Source organism: Megascapheus bottae, chromosome 6 (assembly GCF_031878675.1).
Source record: "Megascapheus bottae isolate mThoBot1 chromosome 6, mThoBot2.hap1, whole genome shotgun sequence".
NCBI classification, from domain to species: Eukaryota; Metazoa; Chordata; class Mammalia; order Rodentia; family Geomyidae; genus Megascapheus; species Megascapheus bottae.
In genome coordinates this window covers 55,986,957-56,007,110 of record NC_143514.1, presented here as the reverse complement: position 1 = coordinate 56,007,110, position 20,154 = coordinate 55,986,957, and the positions used below count along the sequence as shown (strand labels likewise).

The following is a 20,154-nucleotide window of genomic DNA, read 5'->3' as shown; positions in this document are numbered from 1 at the left end:
ACTACTATTGCAAATGAAGGCACAATTTCAGAGAAATTAAGTGACTGTCCAGTGTGACGAAGCTCTGGGCTACCTTTTCACGATCGAGAGGCAACACAGAAAGTAAATGCCAGCAAGCAGGCAGGGCACCACCACGCGCGAGCTCGCGGGAGCACAGGCTCGGAACGGCCGGAATCGTTCACACTGGGTTGCTGGCCGGCTCCGTTTCCGCGAAGCACCAACCGGAAGTGTTTCCGTCCACTTCATTTCGAAGGAGCGCAACCGGAAGTTTCTGCTTTGCAGGGCTGGGGGAGCGGCGGATACCCGGTGTGGAGGCGGGTTGGGGGCAGGAGGCTGGCGGAGCTGTTTAGTGGCTCTCAAGCGTCGGGACCCGGGTCGAGCCCTGACTTTGCTCCTCTCTCCTGGTAGCCAGTCTCTTCCGCTTCCTTTTGGGTCTGAGTAGCCCCGAGCCCCACTCAGCACCGGACCTTTGACATCCCCCCCCCACCCCGCCCCGTCTGTCAGGCACGATGGCTACGGGCGCGGACGTACGAGATATTCTAGAGCTCGGGGGTCCAGAGGGAGATGCAGCGTCGGGGACCATCAGCAAGAAGGACATCATCAACCCGGACAAGGTACCAGGGGCTGTTGGGGGCGTGGGGCCAGGGAGAAGGGAGAAGGGACGGGAGTCAGTGATGGACGGCTCCCTACTAGTGAGGTGCATGACTAAAGGTGTGACATCGAGGCACAGAGGCTGTGTAACTTATTGGGAAGGGAGACACGACCTTGTTGACAGTCTTGAGTGATGGGAGAAGGGCTTCCTATTCTGACAGATCTGGGCTCCACTCAGATCAGATGTGGGGAAGAGAATGACCTGTGCAGACTCGTGTGTGTGTGTGTGTGTGTGTGTGTGTGTGTGTGTGTGTGTGTGTGTACGTGTACGTGTACTTCAGGCTTGAACTCGGAGCTTAAGTGCTGTTCCTTAACTTTAAGGCTAGCACACTCTACCACTTGAGCCACACATCCTCTTCTCCCCCCCCCCCCCTTTGCTAGTTAATTGGCCTGGGCTGGCTTCAAATCAAACTCTTCAGGTCTCAGCCTCCTGAGTAATAGTTAGCTGGCATGAGCCACAAGCACCCAACTGGCATTTCATTTTTCTTTTGTCTGTTGTGGGGCTTGGACCTGGAGCCTGGTGGTGTTCCTGAGCCCTTTTTGCTTAAGGCTAGCACTCTATCACTTTGAGCCATAGCTCTACTTGTAGTTTCTGGTGGTTAATTGGAGATGAGTCTCATGGACGTTCCTGCCTGGGCTAGCTTTGAGCTACAATCTTCAGATTTCAGCCTTCTGAGTAGCTAGGATTACAGACATGAGCCATCAGCACCCAGCAAGTTTCTCTCTCTACCCCTCTCCCCCCTGCCCCCTCCCTTTCCCTCTTCCCCTCTCTCTGTGTATATATGTGCCAGTCTGGGGCTTGAACTCAGGGCCTGGACATTGTCCTTGGGGTTCCCAAGGCTAGAGCTCCAGCACTTGAGACACAACAACACTTCTGGCTTTTTCTGTGTATATGGTACCAAGGAATTGAACCCAGGGCTTTGTGCATGCTATGTGAGCACTCTACCACTAGACCGTGCTCCTGGCTGAGTTTCTCTATTTTTATTGTGTGTTATTGTATCTGTAGGTGATGGTTTATTCAAGGATTGCCTTTAGTGAAGATTTTTCAAGAAAGCGGGTCTAGCCTATAGTTTCTTTTCTGTGGTTTCTTTCTCAGAAAAAGTCTAAGAAGTCGTCAGAGACACTGACATTTAAGAGGCCTGAGGGCATGCACCGAGAGGTCTATGCGCTGCTCTACTCTGACAAGAAGCAAGTATTGAAATCCCAAGTACCCCTGCACCCACCTTGGCCTCACCTGTCATGTTTCTAACTCCTGGTGTTCTCTTCCAGTTTGCTCCCCACTTCCTTTCCTCCGCCAGGGATCCTGCTTACTTCGCAGGATGCGGAAGGAGAATGAATGTGTTTCTCTAGGATCTCCTTCCTTGCTGTAGGGTTCATCAGCTCCCCACACATCTTCTGATTCTAACCTTCCACCCCCTTAAACTCCACTGCCAGGGATGCACCCCCGCTGCTACCTAGCGACACTGGTCAGGGCTACCGCACTGTGAAGGCCAAGTTGGGCTCCAAGAAGGTTCGGCCCTGGAAGTGGATGCCATTCACCAACCCAGCCCGCAAGGATGGAGCCATGTTCTTCCACTGGCGACGGGCAGCCGAGGAGGGCAAGGACTACCCCTTCGCCAGGTTTAATAAGGTGAGTTACCACCATTCACACCTGGGCCAGAGCTGCCCACCTACACTGAGCTACTTTGTTCTCCCTCTCCATTCTCCTAGGGTTGGTTCTGAAGCCAAGCATGATGGTCCACACAGGCCTGTATCAGATGCAGGAGAGGGAGATTGTGAGCCTGTCCTCTCCGGAAACTAGTTTTTGGTGGCTTCTATTGGCTTTTCAAATATTGGTGTTCCTCAAAGCTGTATCTTCTCACTCTCCTTTCTCCCTAGCATATCTCACTCACTCTTCAATAACCGTCTATAAGTTAGTGATTCCAAGATAATGTCTCCAGTCTAGAGAGGTTTTTTCCTATCATGTCATCAATTTACATTCTTTTTCTGAAGGTTCTGAAGTTCCCCACATCAATTACTCTTGAGCAGACTGCGTAATCTTTCCCCTAGTTCTTTTCTCAGTGAATGGCACTGTTATCCACACTAGAAACTTGGGGTCATCTTTGTTTTTTCAGTCCTGGTCTTGAACTCAGGACTGTCCCTAAGCCTTTCAGTGCTCAAGGCTGGCATTTTACCATTTCAGCTACTGCATCTCCTGTGGCACTGAGCGATTGAACCCAGGGTTCCGTACAGGCTAGGCAAGCAAACTGTTGCTGAGCCACATTCCCAGCCTGGGATGTCTCTGACTTAGGCTTCTACTGTAGCTCTTAAAAGAAGACAGGAGTAAGGGAAGACATATTAATCATGTGAGGAAGTCAAATAAAAAGCAGAAGAGGAGTGGATAGGAAATGAGGTAAGCAGTGAGTTGGAGACTGAGGGGAGACCATTAGTGGGCAGCTGGAGTATGCCCCTCAGAAAACAGCATTTGAGCTAGATCTCAGTAAGGCATCTAACATTACATCCTGCTGATTCTCTTTCCATAGAGTAAATCACATCTCTGATTTAAATTACTGAGACCCGGTCAGAGCAAGGTCTTCAGTGAGAGGCAGATATAGACTGGGCTAGAATTTACTAGCCCAGACTGAAGCCATTGTTCAGTGTGTCCACACATCAGCTATGTGGGACAACCAAGACTTGGAGCCTGTAAGTACTAGGGTTCCAGCCCAGAACTTCAAACCCTGGCTTCTGTCATGGGCCCCTGGACTCCTTCCCTGGATAGCTTGTGGGGTCCCAGAGTGAGCCTGGCCATGTGTGACTCCATCACTCCGCACATCCCTAGCCAGGGTACTTCTATTGCACTGTCAAGCTTAGGCCCAGAGGCCCAGGGGAGGGGGAGAGCGGAGGTGAAGATAGAGAAGTCAAAGTGGGGGAGATGAGGCTTGCCAGGCAGCAGGAGGGAGATTGGATGAGACACGGTGAGTGATTCATGCCAAGCCAAGGTTTAGACACTGAGGACACAAAATGGACCAGGCACAAAATACTCCATATTGTTGAGGAGAGGTGAAGGGAGGTAGAGACAATTACTGGTGGGATGCATGTTGCATTAAGGGGAAAACCTTGAAGATGAATGGAGTTTCCCTGGAGTGGAAGGAAGTCACCTTGTATTTTTAGTAAACAGGCAGAGGAGGCAGTAGGAACAAAGTCAGAAACAGAAACTTCAATGTGTCCTATGTGGGATTCTCTGGGCATTTTTTATGACGCCTTAAGGCTCAAGGTAGGGTGTGGTGGGAAGTGCCCAGGCAGGTGAACACATGGCAGCCACACTGGAGAGTTTAGGCGCTGCCTGATGTCTTAGTAACCATTTCAGACGTTTTTCTTTTCTTTTCTTTTCTTTGCCGGTCCTGGTGCTTGAACTCAGGGCCTGAGCACTGTCCTTGGGCTTTCTCAAGGCTAGGGCTCTACCGCTTGAGCCATAGCATCACTTCCAGCTTTTTCTGTGTATGTGGTACCGAGGAATTGAACCCAGGGCTTCATGCATCCTAAGCAAGCACTCTACCACTAGGCCACAGTCCCAGCCTGAGAAAATGTTTTTTTTTTTTTAACTTGGATTGTTAGCTCTGAAAGGTAAAGACTCCTGTCAGTGCTGTGTCCTTAGCATAGCTATTGCAGACAGATACTGTTGAATGAATGAATGATTGAAGGAATGTCTTGCTTAATGTACTGTGAGCACCTTGAGAGTGGGATTAGCTTGAGATTTGGAGCTCCCCCCTCCCACCCCCAGCCCACCAGTCCTAGGCTTGAGCTCAGGGCCTGAGCACTGTCCTTGGACTTTGTCAAGGCTAGAGCTCTACCACTTGAGCCTCAGCACCACTTCCAGCTTTTTTCTATATGTGGTACCGAGGAATCGAACCCAGGTCTTTGTGCGTACTAGGCAAGCACTCTACAACTGGTCAATTTGGAGCTTTTTAAAACTAAACATGAGTCAGTGTGTAGGAGAGCTCTGTGAAGGAGATCAAAAAGGATGAGAGCATTCTATGGCTGGAAAGGAGTGAAGTGTGGGGGAGAACCTGGTATGTTCCAGAAACTGCTGGCTATTTGGCTAGAACAGAGGGTCTGTGTGGGGCAGTGGCTGTGGAAGGCCAGGTGATTGACTTTTGTTACTCATTGAGTTCAGTGGTTATTCACCTGCAATAAAGGAAAATGAGCAGATAACTCTTATTCTTGAGGTGATAGTGAATTATCTAGAGGGCTTTGAAAGGATTGTAGGGGATGTGGTAAAATACATTCTAGAACAGTGCATCTTAATTTGTTGCAGAGGGGTGTGTGTGTGTGTGTGTGATAATAAGGTTTAAACTTGTGGCCTTCTGCTTGCTTAGGAAGGCACTTTTTGCTCTGAAACTAGGTTTCACTGTGTAGGCTAGGCTGGCCTTGGACTGGTGATCTGCCTCAGTCAATCTCTGAGATTACAGGCATGTGATACTGTGCCTGGTACTTTCTTGTATTTTGAATTTATCAGAGACTGATAATCAAATTATAAGAAATGATAGGCCAACAAGAGTTTTGCCCAGTGGTAGAGTATTTGCCTAGCATGCACGAAGATCTGGGTTCGATTCCTTTGGTACCACATACATAGAAAAGCTGGAAGTGGTGCTGTGGCTCAAGTTTTCCTTTTTGAGGAAAAAGTCCAAGGACAGTGCTCAGGCCCTGAGTTCAAGCCCCAGGAGTGGCAAAAAAGAAAGAGAGAGAGGAAGGGAGGTAGAAAAGAAAGAAAGGAAGGATAGCCCAAGGCCATGTTTCTTTATATTACATTCAGCAGTACAGTGACTACAGAAAAATTTTTCAGCTCCTCTCAATTTCTACTTTTCCCCACCACTTGAGACATACGCTTTAAGCTTTTCCCCAGGATAACCTCAAACTAAGATTCTCCTACTTCTATCACCCAAGTAGCTGGGATTACAAGTATGCACCATCACTCCGCTTGCCTTGCTAGCTTTTTCCTAGGCTAGTGTTGAACTGAACTGCAACCTTTTTTTTTTTTTTTGGCCAGTACTGGGGCTTGCACTCAGGGTCTGGGCACTGTTCTTGAGTTTTCTGAAGGCTAGCACTCTACCACTTGAACTACAGCACCATTCTGGCCTTTTCTGTGTATGTGATATGGAGGAATCAAACCCAGGGCTTCCTGCATTCTACTACTAGCACTCTACTACTAGGCCATGCTCCAGGCCCTACAATCCTCTTATCTCCAGCTCTGGAGTAGCTGATATTCATTTCTATTCTTACCATAGACCAGGCAGTCTGCCCTCTAAGTTGCACTATGCAGAGGCCACGTCTTGGCTGCAGACGGGGAGCTGCATGCATGGTGGGTGGAGGCAGGCACCAGCAGGGAGGCTGTTTCTCTGGTTCAGAGGGGTGATCATGTTGGTGTGGCTTGGAAGTGGCAGTGGAGATACAAGGATGTTGGTGGTAAAGTTGTACATTTGGTGAGAGGAATTGAAAATGCCTTCATGGTTTCTGGCTGGGGCATTGGGTTGGGCCAGGACATTGTAAATGTGAATTTGAGAGGCAGTACTGGATATGTTAAGTTGGAAGGATTTTGGACCTTCAATAGGACGTGTCTGAGAGGCAGCTGGAAAAAGTTGGGTGTGTATTTTTGTGTGTGTGTGGAGGTGGGGGTGGGGGGAGTTGTGGAGTTTGAATTCAGTGCCTGGGCACTGTTCCTGAGCTCTTTTTGCTAAAGGCTAGTGCTCTATCACTTTGAGCCACAACTCCACTTCCAGTTATTGGAGAAAAGAATCCTACAGACTTTCCAGCCCCGGCTGGTTTATGATTACAGGCATGGGCCTGGCAGCAGTCTGGTTTTGAACCAAGAAGAGAAATTTCCCTGGTCCAGCCTAACAGTGACTTCTTCCTTGGGTCTTTGACTCAGCTGGTGGAAGTCATGATTGTGTCTCGGGTACTTGGGGTTGGGGTATGTGTTAGGCTAGGGGCAGGTGTAGGTAAGAGTTCATTGGTGGTGTTTGCATAGAGACAAGCCAACCTTGAGGCTCTGAGTAAGCAGCAAGTCCCATTGTCACCACTGGGTGGCAGTAGTGCTTTAGATACGAGTTGCATACCAGGTGCTTGGACTTCTCTGACAGGTGTACTGCTGTGCCTGAATCCAAGTGGGCCCTCATCTTACCATGGAGTCAGGGGTGAGCTGAAGGTAGGGTGAGGTTGCCCCTGGAGTACATCTAGGCAGGCCCCAGTTCCAGAGCCTCCCAGGGCTGTGGGGCAGGCAGGTGCTTTTCTCACTCCAGGCTGCCCTCTGCTTTTGTCCTGCCCACAGGTTGGTAATAAATGAAGGGCTGTAGGTGTGCGGCCAGAGCCTGTTGGGCGTGGTCTGACATGAGCATGCCACCACTGTGTCCCTCTGTGCCAGTAGACTGTGCAGGTGCCTGTGTATTCAGAGCAGGAGTACCAGCTGTATCTCCACGATGATGCTTGGACCAAGGCAGAGACTGACCACCTCTTTGACCTCAGCCGCCGCTTTGACCTGCGGTTTGTAGTTATCCACGACCGGTATGATCACCAGCAGTTCAAGGTGAGTTGGTAGGCATTTGCTTTGTGCCTGGCTTTCCCAGTCTGGCAGGCGCTACTTCCATGCCATCCCATCTGTCTCTCTTTTCAGAAGCGTTCCGTGGAGGACCTGAAGGAGCGGTACTACCACATCTGTGCCAAGCTTGCCAATGTGCGGGCTGTGCCAGGCACAGACCTCAAGATCCCAGTCTTTGATGCTGGGCACGAGCGGCGGCGCAAGGAGCAGCTAGAGCGGCTCTACAACCGGACCCCCGAGCAGGTCGGCGATACTCCCAAGCTGGAACCCCCTTGCCAGCTCTGGTTCTCCCTCACTTCCATCTCAGCCCCTTTACCTTTCATTACCACCCTCCCAGCACCCTTTACCTCCATGGTCGTGCTCCCTCCGGGCTGCCCTCATGCACTCCTCCGTGTGCCTCATCCCTCCAGGTGGCGGAGGAAGAGTACCTGCTACAGGAGCTGCGCAAGATCGAGGCCCGGAAGAAGGAGCGGGAGAAACGCAGCCAAGACCTGCAGAAGCTGATCACTGCCGCGGACACCACCGCGGAGCAACGGCGCACGGAGCGCAAAGCCCCCAAGAAGAAGCTGCCCCAGAAAAAGGAGGCCGAGAAGCCGGTATGGGAGCTTGGTGTGGAAGGGTCTCCTGGAACAGGACCCTGCCCTGAGTAGGGAGCACTGAAAGCATCCAGAGTCTGTGGGCTGCTGGCACTGACCCTGGGCCACTCCCTGCAACACCGAAGTCTTCCTCTTTCTCCCCCAGGCTGTACCTGAGACCGCAGGCATTAAGTTTCCAGACTTCAAGTCTGCTGGTGTCACGCTGAGGAGCCAGCGGGTATGTGAATTGTGTCCCTTGGTTTGGGCGGTCCGCAGATGGCTGGGGCATGGGAGAGGTGGCTATGGGTAGAAGGCTTTTCCAGGACCTTGGGGGTGGCCAGGCTGTGGTCTTGGCCTTCGCTGTGTTATACTTCCGGCTGGTTCCTGTGCTGGCCATTGCTCCTCCTCCCCTGCTCCCACCACTGCCTTTAGCCCCTTCATCCCACACCTCCTATGTGGGAGATGGCTTAGCTGCCTGGGTCATTGCAGATGAAGCTGCCCAGCTCTGTGGGTCAGAAGAAAATCAAGGCCTTGGAACAGATGCTGTTAGAGCTTGGTGTCGGTGAGTATGGAGCAGGACCCCCTCCACACACACACACCTGCTGCGTGTGAAGCCTGGGCAAGGGCAGCGAGCTTCCTGGTAGAGCCATCCGCTGCAGCCGTTCTCTGTCTACCCCACCTGTAGAGCTGAGCCCGACCCCCACCGAGGAGCTGGTGCACATGTTCAACGAGCTGCGGAGTGACCTGGTGTTGCTCTACGAGCTCAAGCAGGCCTGCGCCAACTGCGAGTATGAGCTGCAGATGCTGCGGCACCGGCACGAGGCACTGGCCCGGGCAGGGGTGCTGGGGGGCCTGGCCACACCAGCAGTGGGCCCCACCCCAGCCTCTGCTGAGCCTGCAGTGTCTGAACCTGGCCTTGGCCCTGACCCCACCAAAGACACCATCATTGATGTGGTGGGAGCACCTCTCACACCTAACTCGGTAAGCACTCCTATGAATGGGGAGGACGTCTGGCCCCACCCATCCTTCCAGTGCCTGCAGGGAGTGGATGTCACTACGGTGAGGGGGCTGCAGCCAAGGGCAAGATGAGGTGGACCAGTGGGCATCACCTCCTCTGAGTGTGACATGCGTGAAGTCTGGGTGAGGCTGTGAGCCATTGACCTTAACCTCTTCTGTGTCCTCAGCGGAAACGGCGGGAATCAGCCTCCAGCTCATCTTCTGTGAAGAAAGCCAAGAAGCCATGAGAGGCCAGGGCACAGGAGATGCTATGGTGTAAATAGAGCTGCTGAGTTGGACTGAGCTGGCTTCTGCTTCCTTTTCTGCACTTCTGATGCTCCTGGCTGGGAGGCTGGACACCAGTCCATCCAGTGGCAGTCAGGCCTGGCCATTCTGACTCTTGGTGGCCTGGACTAACCAACACTGCCTCAAATCCTGCACCCCGAATACTTGTAGTTCTCAACTCAAGATGGCCTTGCGCGTAGAAGTGGTTTAGCTTGTCAGCAGCTTTGAGCCTTGTGCTTGGAGAGTTCCCACAACCAGACCTGTGCATGCCAGTGACATGCCAGCCCTGAGTGGAGAGGCAGCCGGTGCTAGCCCAGCAATAGCCTTGAACACAAAGATGGCTTACATGCACACATGCAGGGACACACATACACAGGTCTTGTTTTCCCCAACTTTATTCAGTGGCACGTTCACAGTGGGGATAGGGGTAGACACAAGATAGGGCCTGATCTGTCCTGGAGCCTGAGGGCACCACACACCATGCACTATGGATGGGAGGGGGCACGGGGGGGGGGGGCCTAGTGGCCCCAGCAGAAGCCTGTGTACCAGGGAGGAGGCAGTGAGTACTGGTCCCCCTAGCCCAGGCCCACAATGGGAGGGGCTAATACTGGGCCAAGATTGAGGGGTGGGGTGGGGGTGGGGGGGCACAAAGTGTCTGCTCCAGAGGGGCCAAGTGGCCAAGCCCCGCCCAGGGCACAAGCCCATAGGGCAGCTAGGGGACACTCTGGGCGCAGGGCTGTGCCACTCCCTTTTCCCCTCAGGTGTGAGGGAGAAGAGGGTTCTGGGCTGGGCCAAGCAGCTACCCTGTCCTGCCCCATCCCATCCTCGGCCAATCAGAACGGCTTTGAAGTCTGCTTGAAGATGAAGCCTCTGTAGGCGAGTGTCTTCATGATGTTGGCAATGTTCTTGCAGTCATCTATAAGGAGAAGGGAAGACATTTAGAGGGGCCCAAGGTCCTTCCCCTCCTGCCCAAGGGCTTTTGTAAGGGGTGGGGGGAAGCAGTGAGTAGGGTCAGAGCCAGAGCCAGAGGCTCGAGAAAGAGGCCCTGACCCTGGTGGCAACACCACCAGCGTCAAGTTGGGCTGGGTGATACTGGGCCAGCAGGAAGCCCGGTCTCAATGCTTCTCAGTCCCATAATTCATGCTGGAAATTGGCCAGCATGTCCCGTCCTGGCCCCAGCGGTGATGTATGGGCGCCGTCGCAGTAAGAAAAAGGCAGAGTAAATGTGTAATTTCTCCCTTGACGGCCCCCGGCCGCTGGGCGATCCTTCTTGTTGCCGCCGTGTGGGGACGGCACGTCCGCCACACTCCGTCTTCCCGCCACCCTCCTTGATGTCTCCATTTCATTACTGGGCGGCCATTCATCACACCCACGGCCAGGGTGACTTTGCCGGCACTTGCGTGTTGTAGGAGTGTGGCCCGGGCCATAATCACTAGTGACAAGACACAAGGCTCGGCACTGTGGGGCCAAGGCCCTGAGAGACTCGCCTGCCCTCAGGCACCTGTTCCTGTGTGCCTCCTGTCTGGGGAGGGCTCAGGTGTGCACCCGCCTTTAGCCCTGGCTATCAGCCTCACCACACGCCCAGTGTATGTTAGCCACATCCTGCCTCTGCCCCAGGAGGCTCAAAGCAGATGCGGATCACATTTTTGGGTTTGTGTGTGTGCTCATATTCAAGTTAAAAACATCTACATGCGCCAGACCCCATCACAGGTTTTCTAGTGTGAGTCCTTGTGAAATGCTGGATGCTGTGAGTTGTCCTGGCACCCTGGAGACAGCAGCTATTCTGGGGACACAGCCAGAATTTATTGTACCACCACTCGCACGAGGGGTAGCTACCCAGAACTTGTTCCATTACAGTAAGCCTGGCACAAAATCTGATCAGCTGCTCCATCTGATGGGCCCTAACCTGCCTCTTTCCACGCTCCTCCTACTCCCCTTCCATGTTCCTGCACCATAACCAGGGCCTCAGTCTCCATCTGCCCCCAGGGATCGATGCTGTAATTGCAGAAATATCGTACATCGGTGTCGTAATCAAGTGTGGGGGACTGGTAAGGTCAGGGCGGGGTCAGGAGGTCTCTGCTTCAGTCCCCTTCCCATACCCCCTCCCCGCCCCCCACTGGGCTCATCCTGGCCAGGACCCAGGAAAAGGGGAGCCTTCTTCCCCTTCTCCCCATGCCAGGACTCAGACAAACCAGTTCTAGTCAGCCAAGAATGTAGGAAAAAGTCAGAGGGGGCTCTTGTTTCACAAAGCGCAACATGTGGTGTCAGGAGGTGTGGGAAGGTGACAGACACCTTGTTCGCCCGGGGATTTGGGAGCCCACAAGGCAGAATGGCGGGAAAGACAGATGTGTGGGTAGTGGCGGCCATGGCAACTCCAGACATGACCCATCCCCCTGCTTTATGGGCCGGACACGCACCCCGCTCAGCTGAGGCTCTGTCATTTGTCTCCCTTAGTGTGTACGCCTGAGCTGTGGGGGTAGAGGATGGAGGAGAGGGGCGCTGGTAGGAGAGCCGGGCAGCTGACCGAAACAGGACAGGAAGGAGCCCAGGGAGCTGGGCAGTGGCTCACAAATGGGGCTGAGATGCTGTGAACCAGTGGGAGCCAAGGACAGGGATTCTCTTCCCAAAGAAGCCTCTCCCTGTCAGGCAGCTCCCATCCTCCCGGGCTCCTACACTCTGGGGACCATAGCCACTGTGCATATTAAGAATAAGTCCCCTCGTTATCTGCAATTACCCAGCGGCCACACACCTCATTTCTTCCAGCAGAAAAGAAAATTAGTTTTCTATTGACTTCATCTGGCTCCTCCCTCATTGCTGGACAAATCACTCAATCTGCTTCCCCTGGCCCAAGTGAATGTCCCAGCCCAGACCCCCAGGCAACCAGCCAGCCAGCGGGTGGGCGCTCTTCTGCTTGTGCTGGGCGGGGTCCACACACCCCAGCCTGTCCTCATCTCCCCGACCCCCACAGCCTGGGTGACTTCACCCCCAATCCTGAGCTCCTACTACCAGGAAAGTCACTCCTCAAGCCTCAGCCTCCTGAACGCCACACAGCAGCCATCGTGAGTCATCACCTTTTGTTCGGATTACTACAGTCTGTCCTGCTCTCCCTCTAATCCATCCTCTTGCAGGCAATGCACTCTCTTGAACACATCTGACCATGCCCTTCCCTCCGTAAACCCCTCAGGGCCTCACACACCACTCTTTAACATGGATCATGGCCTCTGCCATCCCTGCTACCTGGTCTCACCTCTGCCTCTCTCTATCCCCAGCCCCTGTATTCCCATCTCAAGGGGCCACTTAGTATTTTCTGAAAGTGACTAGGTGGGCTTTGGGTTCTGACAAACTTGTTTTAGTCCCAACGGCACCCACATGCACCAAGCGCTTCATTTCTCTGAGCCGCCTTAAGACTAAGAACAGCTGCAGCTTCACTGTGAGTGCCACTTGCATAGCTGTTCTTTCTGCTCAGAACACCTCTTCTGAAGAGAAGCTGGGGTGCTAGTTATCTGGCGGGGAAGTACACGGCACACATGGCAGGCTGGCTGGCACACCTGTTGAAACCAATTGTCCACTCCTGGACCCTAACTACTCCACCCTGTTAACCAGGGATCCTAAAGTCTAATTTGTAGCAATAAGTCCACAAAAATTAAAAAAAAAAAAAGATGGGGAAATCAGTGCTTTTTCTTCCCTGAAGGCAATATAAACTACTGATCAGCTAAGAAAAAAAGTCAATGGCACAATTAGAAGGAAGCTTGAGATGGCTCATACCTGTACTCCTAGCTACTTAGAAGTCAGAAATTAAGAGGACTGAGGCTCAAGGATAGTCGGCAAAAAGTTTACAAGATCCCATCTTGTATGAGCCTGTTACCTCATCTACAAGGGAAGCATACACAGAAGGCCCATGGTCTAAGCTGGCTAAGGCATAAAGGTTAGACCCTGCTCAGGAGATAAGCCAAATAAAAAGGGCTGGAGCCTTGACTAAAATGGTATAGCAGGAATGATGCTCTAAGCTCAAATCCACATACTTCAAAAAGGAGGAAGGGAGGAGGAGGGGGAGAGGAGCAGAAACTTGGCAGAAGCAGCATCAGAGAGCAGTCTAGGGCTATCCACAAGCCAAATGTTCGGAAAGCCAGTAGTATGGCGAGCCATCTTTTGGAGTCTTCTATTTGGAACTCCAAGGCCACTGAGTTAGCAGGCTTGCCTCCCAGACAGCTTGCTGAGCAAAGGCAGCCACCCCGAGGCTCCTATGGCACAGTCCCGTAGGATGCCACTGAGCGTTTGCAGAGACAACACCTCTTGGCTGCACTCATCTGGGAACCCAAGAAGAGGACAGGCTGGCTGGTGGAGAGCTCTGGTTGTGGAGTCTCCTCCATGTCTTCTACACTCATGAGAGGACCTCTATTGCCTATGAAGATTTAGGGTTATGTTTCTTCCTTTCTCCTGTTCTTTTGAACCAGTACTGGAGCTCAACTCAGGACCCTGGGCTCTCACTTGGCTTTTTTTTCTTTTTGCTCAAGGCTGGTGCTCTATGACTTGAGCCACACTTCTACTTCTGGCATTGCTGGATTTTTTTTGGGGGGTAGTGGGGTGGTTAACTGGAGGTAAGAGTCTTGGGGATTTCTTTATTCAAGCTAGCTTCAAACTAGGATCCTCAGATTAAGTACCTAGGAATCCATGCCTGAGCCATCAGCACCCAACTTAGTAATATTTCTTAAAGAAGTGGAAAGAATTTAAGTAGAAAACCACAACCTTAGAAGAAATGTTTCCCTTATTAACATAAGCAAAACAGCACATTAAACTTCTGTGTGGTCTTCTTGCTAGCGCTGACTTTCAGCACATCTGGCTACTGAGAAGGCTCCAGGTAGCCTCTGGGAGTTCAGCACAGCTTTATGGACAGAGGCAAACACAGGCAGCAGAGCAGAAGTGGTGGCAGTCTTGGTGTACCAGTCTTTCAAGATGAGCAGAGCAGCTAGCATCCTGGCCAAGGAGGCGCTGCCTTTGTGTGTATGTAGGTAAGAATGCCAGGTGGATGGGCAAAGCATTCAGGCATGCACGAAGAGTAGCTTTCTAGGTTTTGGCAAAGAAGAAAGCTGAGAGATCTGTACACTTTAAGGCAGTAGAGCAGGGGACTCAGCCAAGATCCATAGCTATTTTCCACCACCCCTACAGGTCGTCAGCTGGATGTGAAACTCCTAGTGAAAAAAAGGAGGGGGGACCTGTGCTGGGCTATAATTCTTCCTTTTCTCTTTTCTTTTCCCTTCCTCCTTTCTTCTCTCCTTCTTTACCTCACTCCTTTTTTTGCACAGGGTCTTGAACTCAGGTTCTGAGTTTTTTGTACTCAATGCTAGTGCTCTACTACTTGAAACACAACCCCAATTCTGGCTTTTTTTTGGTGGTGGTTAACTGGAGGTAAGAATCTCATGGGCTTAAGCCCTGCATGGTTGCCTCACACCTGTAGGAGGCTGAGACCTGAGGATCGTGGTTCAAAGCCAGCTGGGGCACAAAGGGACCTGAGACAGGGTTGGGAGTTTGGCCTAGTGGTAGAGTGCTTGCCTGGCATGCACGAAAACCCAGGTTCGATTCCTCAGTACCACATACATGGGGAAAAAAAAAAAAAAGCTGGAAATGGTGCTGCTGAGGCTCAAGTGGTAGAGCTCTAGCCTTGAGAAAGTCCAAGGACAGTGCTCAGGCCCTGAGCTCAAGCCCAGGACTGGGAAAAAAAAAAAAAAAAAAAGGACCTGAGACTCTCATCTCCAATTAAATACTTGAAAAGAAAAAACAACAAAAAAATGGGAAATGGGGCTGTGGCTCCAGGGGTAGGGTGGTAACCTTGAGCTGAAGAGCTCAGGCACAGTTCCCAGGCTGAGTTCAAGTCCCATGACCCACCAAAAAAAAAAAAAAAAAAAGGAATCTCATGGACTTTGCTACCAGGCTGGTTTCAAATTATAATCCTTAGATCTCAACTTGAATAGGATTATAGGTGTGAGCCACTGGCACTCAGTAATTCTTTGCATACATTTTTTTTAATGCTGTCAAGTCTTACTGTGGGGAGTGGGAGACAAACAGGGCCTGGGCCAGGAAGACCTTCAGGAAGAAAAGGGTCCAAGAGATCCTTAGACTCATTCATTCTTACACCAGTTCACCAGCAAATGTGCACTGACCCCTTCCATGTGCTGGCATACATGAGCCATGCAGGGGTCTACAGAAACCTTACCTAGTTCTGCCTGAGGTTCAGGAGTGGATTTTGGGCAGAACAAGCTAGGCAGAGGTTTCAGAGATGGCAAGTCAGGGTGACATGAAGAGGGGGTGTCAGTATAATAAAGTACAGATATTTTTCTGGAGGAGATAAAAGGTGGAGAGACCCTCCCCCCAAATTTAGTAAGCAGGGGGGAAGGGATAAAGGGTGATGGAAGAAACTGACAAGATATGAAGCAGGTGAAATTAGCAATGGCTTACTAGAGGAACAAATACTGTGAATTAAAGAGCTCAAGATTTTATCATTCTCCTGTAGAGCCAATTACACATTTAAGGATGGGGACAACAAGACCGATCTGTGTTTCAAAATTATGTAAAATGTTAAGTCAGGAATCAAAGGGTTAAACATAAAGGCACAGGTACAGGTACATATACATGTTGGGTGAAGAGGATTTTTTTTTTTTTGCCAGTCCTGGGGCTTGAATTCAGTGCCTGAACTCTGTCCTTGGGCTTTCTCAAGGCTAGTGCTCTACCACGTGAGCCAACAGCACCATTTCCAGCTTTTTCTATGTATGTGGTACTGAGGAATTGAGCCTGGGTCCTTGTGCATGCTAGACAAGCACCACTAGGCCAAACTCCCAGCCTGAAGATGGGGTTTTTAAGAAAGAGAATGAGGAGAATGAAGAGCTAGTTTTATTCACTTGTGAAACCAGGTAAGAAATCTTTGGCAGTGATGAACTTCGTTTTGGATGAGTTATATAAGACTATATGGACCATCCAAATTTATCAGACATTTCCTTTAAGGATTAGTATCTGGCCAAGAGGGCCTTCCCTATGCCAATGTTCTAACACACACACACACACACACACACACACACACACTATCCTATATATTCTCTCAATACTTTCAGCTATATTTTACACTTAACTTTTTTTGATGTAGAATTGATTTTTGAATGTGGTAAGGAAAAGAAGCTGTACAGCTCAGTTGGTAGAATGCTAACATGAGCACAAGTGTCAGGCAGAGTTCAAGTCCCAGTCTTACCACCCCTGCCCCCAAAAAAGAAGCTCTAATTTTATTTATTTATTTTTGCCAGACCTGGGGCTTGTACTCAGGATCTGAGCCCTGTTCTTGGGTTTTCTCAAGGCTAGAGCTCTACCACTTTAACCACAGCACCACTTCCAGCCTTTTCTATGTATGTGGTACCAAGGAATCAAACCTAGGGCCTTGTGCATGCTAGGCAAGCACTCTACCACTAGGCCCAACTCCTGGCCCTATTTTTTTTTTTTTTGACAGCTTATGATCCTATCACCAGGGATTAAATTTTCCTCAACTTCCTATACCTTTTTGAAATGGCCCCTCTATCATACACACATTCTCATATGTGAGTCAGTGGAAACTAGGAAAGATTGAAAATATGGACATGAAATGATTGAAGCAGTCAATCAACTTGGGGCAATAGGAAGGGTAGCAGGGCCCAGAGGAGCACGCAGACATATTCTACAAATTCACTGGAATCTCTGCAGGCTCCTGCCTGGCCAACACAAGTGGTCTCCAGAAACTGCTGAGGCATGGAGCCAGAGTCCATATCCCAGGAGCCAGCAAAGATGGGTGTGATAGGGGAAAGAGTGTAAGGAGAGGCATAAGACAGCAAGAATCTTGGGTCTTCATTATTGTGTCTGCCTGCCTGAACACCCTGCCATCAGTAATTCCCTAAGAGCGGGTTAAGTGCTGTCTGAGCCCCACATGGGGACATACTTACACTAAAGGCTTACTTGTCACACCTGTAAGAGACTAAAGCTCTGAGGATCTCAGTTTGAAGCCATCTCAGAGAAGTAAAGTCCATGAGACTAATCTACAAGGAATCACCAAAACGATGAAAGTGTGGAGTGCTAACTTTGATCTGAAAAAGCTAAGGGACTCTGCTCAGGCCGAATTCAAACCCTAGTACCAACACACACACACACACACACACACACACACACACGCTTAAAACCTCTGAACTATTTATCCGAAATAAAAAAATTAGCTGGTGCCCTGTATTTTTATTTGCTCAGTCTGACAACTCAGTGGTGATGGGTGGTGGCAGCCGGTGGCAAGCTCCAGAGGAAGATGGAGCCAAGGCAGTGAAGTTAGGACCGAAACAGCAGAGCTCTTTTCTACCCTTCTATTCAAGCTCTAATCCAAACGCCACAACTTAACTTTGTGAATCTGAGCAAGTTTCTGAACTCTTAACTTTGCCGGGAATAATAATAATTACAGTAGTTGCTTCCCTCAAAGGATTGTTAAGATGAAATAAGCTGTAAAGTGCTTAAAGATAAGTCTGTGTTTATTGTTCCAAGAAGGTCCAGTAATGTCCTGCTGTCCCTCATTGTCCTGTCCCTGTCCTAGTCTCGGCCCATACAGCTCCCTGGGTCCCCACTCACAGCCCCCTTGTTCTTCCTGACACACTGCCACTCATGTGCTCCTTCTTCCCACAGACAGGGCTCCTGTGGGTTCCTCCCCTCCCTGAGAGGGTCTTCAAGCCTCGACTCCAAAGTGACCCCTTCTTTCGGCCCCTCCCCTCCACTGGGGAGCCCGGAGGTGCCACAGGGCTGATGGTGAAGGATGACGGTGGTTCCACAATAAGGGGAAAAGGCAATTTCATCTTGATTAGCAGGCGATTTCTCTCCCCGTAATAAGCGCGCTCCAAATAATTAGCGTGTTTTACGTAATAATGAAATTACAGAAATGCAGTCCACTTATTCAAACAACTCACCATTACCATATTTTTAAATATTAGACTTAATTAGAGTTTATCACTTCAGAGAAGTATGCGGACCGAAGATGTTTTTAAAAAAATCCTCATAAAGTGTTTATTAAGCGCTGGTAAAGCTGGGATAATGATGTGTTTGGAAATTAAGGCAATCAAACACTTACCGCAGCTCCTGGAGGCCGGGCATGGAAATGAGGCCATTACACGCCCATTACCCGCCAGCTCACAGCCACTTGGGGGGTGGGGGGAGGATGCGCCTGGCCGAGAGGGCATGGTGCCCGGAAATGCCTGTGCCAACTTCCAGAGCTGCCTGACCGTTAAGTATAGCACCATAACCCTAAAGTCACTAGGAACACATGTGGCTACCAGGAGTCCAATTCCAGTCTTGGTGAGGCAAATGGTGTCCCAAATACCAAACAAGAAGCATCAACGCCCCTGATCCGGACCCCCAGGCCTGGCAGGACAGGTCAACTCCACTCAAACCCAAAGCATCACGGTCGCAGAAGCCAGCTTAGGCCACTATGCAGGTGGATGAGAGGTGGCAGAAAAGAGTCCTACTGCTCTTCCAGCAATTTGCCAAGAAAAGTGCAGAATCAGCGAGGTGACTACTCCTAAGACTGGGCCACACAAAAAGGGGTCACTTGAGTGGAGGAGGAAACTGAGGAGAAGTTAGGAACTGAAGAGATAGAGGAGCCAGTCTAGGCTCTGTTACAACACAACGTGGGTCAGGAAAAGCAAGCAAGAAGGGTGGCAGGCGAGGGTCTGGTGGCTCCAGGCCCCATTTATCCCAGTGAATAACTAATTCCAGAATTTATAGTGCTGGGTTTTTGTTCTGTGGCCATTTATATCTACGAGGAAAGGAAATGAAGAGGCAGCGCGGACGCCACATCTTTCTGTGTTATTGCTTGTCTGCCATTTGCAAATCATTATTAATTGTGGGCCCTGGTGGCAGGCTGGGTGGGGGCCGGGCTGGGTACATCCACATAGCTCTTCATCAAGGACCCCAGCCGCTGCCCCAGAGAGCCAATTACCCCGCCCTGATTGGGATCAGATAAAGAGGGAATTTTTACAAATTAGGGAATAAATAGAATTTCCACACAGGGCACGGGCAGGACCTGAGAGGCTATAATGAAAAACCATCCGTCACCATCAGTGCGGCCGGGCACTCAGCCCCGGCACTCCCTCCCTTGGGGGCCCAACCCGAATGCTCAGGGGCCTGGGCAGGCAGGTCTACGGACAATTCAGCCCCCATAGGTCTAGAAGTGGGAGAAGAGTTCCCAGGGGAGACTCTGTGACCTGGAGAGACTCAGGCACTGGCTAGGGCTGCCTCTCCCTTCCCCTGACTGCCTCTTCTGGAGGTCTTAGTTAAGAGACTGAGGTGTCCTGAGAAACACCCGAGTTGGAGACCACAGGGCAAAGACCACATCTAGATCCCTACAGCCATGGCAGCCGCAGGGCAAAGCCCCAACCCCTGGACCACTCACTCTGGGCTCCCATTAGCACTCCTCCCCTTGGATCATTAAATATGTATATCTTATTACACGCCTTGTTAGAGTATCGAGCTCTATTGACTGATGATAAATCCTGAGCCTCGTCCTGGCCATAAATTTATCTGGAGATGATGAAGACTCAATAATCTAGTCAGGCAGATAATATCATCGGGCCTTAAAAAAGATCATTACATTATATGTCAGAATTAAAAGTGAAATACACCGGAGTAACAGAGTGGCTGCAATGGCCATTACAATGGATGCCCGCCTCCACCAGCCCATCCCCTGCCCATGCCTCATCCAGGTAGAGGGATCAGGCAGCCTCGCCTGCCTCCTTTCGGTGGGCTGCCACAACCAGTAGAAGAACAGAGACAGAATCTGGTCTGAGAGGTGGAGGAAAGAAGGTGGCTTCGGAGAACGGCTGAGCAGACCTGCCATACCCGGCAGCCATCTATCCCCCAACCACCAAGCTTCCACATGACCTTTTCCCTGGGGTCATGGACGAAGCAATCTTCTGGGCCCTTCAGTGGCTCCAACAGGAAGGTGTCAGGAATTCACTCTTTCCAGGTGGCCTGGACACTCAAAACAACCCCAACAGTTCTTTCCAAAATGGGGCCACTTAGATTCAAGGGTAGTTA

At 50.9% G+C, this 20,154-nt stretch overlaps 2 protein-coding genes across 10 annotated transcripts in view; one reads left to right on the top strand and one right to left on the bottom strand.

The window, feature by feature from the left end:
* Positions 1–287: 287 nt before the first annotated feature.
* Dmap1 (DNA methyltransferase 1 associated protein 1) lies at positions 288–9,092 on the top strand. Of its 2 annotated transcripts, none has more exons than XM_090335008.1 (10): positions 288–614; positions 1,748–1,839; positions 2,086–2,281; positions 7,082–7,210; positions 7,298–7,465; positions 7,633–7,818; positions 7,964–8,035; positions 8,287–8,359; positions 8,483–8,778; positions 8,982–9,092. In XM_090335008.1, exons 1-10 carry the CDS (start codon positions 510–512, stop codon positions 9,039–9,041), a joined length of 1,377 nt encoding a protein of 458 aa, XP_090191134.1. In that variant the 5' UTR covers positions 288–509; the 3' UTR covers positions 9,042–9,092. The 2 variants fall into 2 exon arrangements, with proteins under 2 accessions (XP_090191134.1, XP_090191133.1); XM_090335007.1 differs by having other exon boundaries at positions 7,052–7,210.
* A 365-nt stretch (positions 9,093–9,457) lies between these two features.
* Eri3 (ERI1 exoribonuclease family member 3) overlaps positions 9,458–20,154 on the bottom strand; it is a 140,536-nt gene continuing 129,839 nt past the window's right edge. For all 8 annotated transcript variants that reach the window (XM_090335014.1, XM_090335016.1, XM_090335009.1 and 5 more), the window contains one exon: positions 9,458–9,994. In XM_090335014.1, coding sequence (XP_090191140.1) covers positions 9,912–9,994 — 83 coding nt within the window. In that variant the 3' untranslated portion in view covers positions 9,458–9,911. The remainder of the gene's footprint in view (positions 9,995–20,154) is intronic.

Excerpts from the sequence above, each read along its gene's own strand:
- Dmap1 (XM_090335007.1), top strand. The coding sequence starts at position 510 with ATGGCTACGGGCGCGGACGTACGAGATATTCTAGAGCTCGGGGGTCCA. Across the intron at positions 615-1,747 it reads ACATCATCAACCCGGACAAG|AAAAAGTCTAAGAAGTCGTC; the intron begins GTACCAGGGGCT and ends TTTCTTTCTCAG. Across the intron at positions 8,360-8,482 it reads GCTGTTAGAGCTTGGTGTCG|AGCTGAGCCCGACCCCCACC; the intron begins GTGAGTATGGAG and ends CCCCACCTGTAG.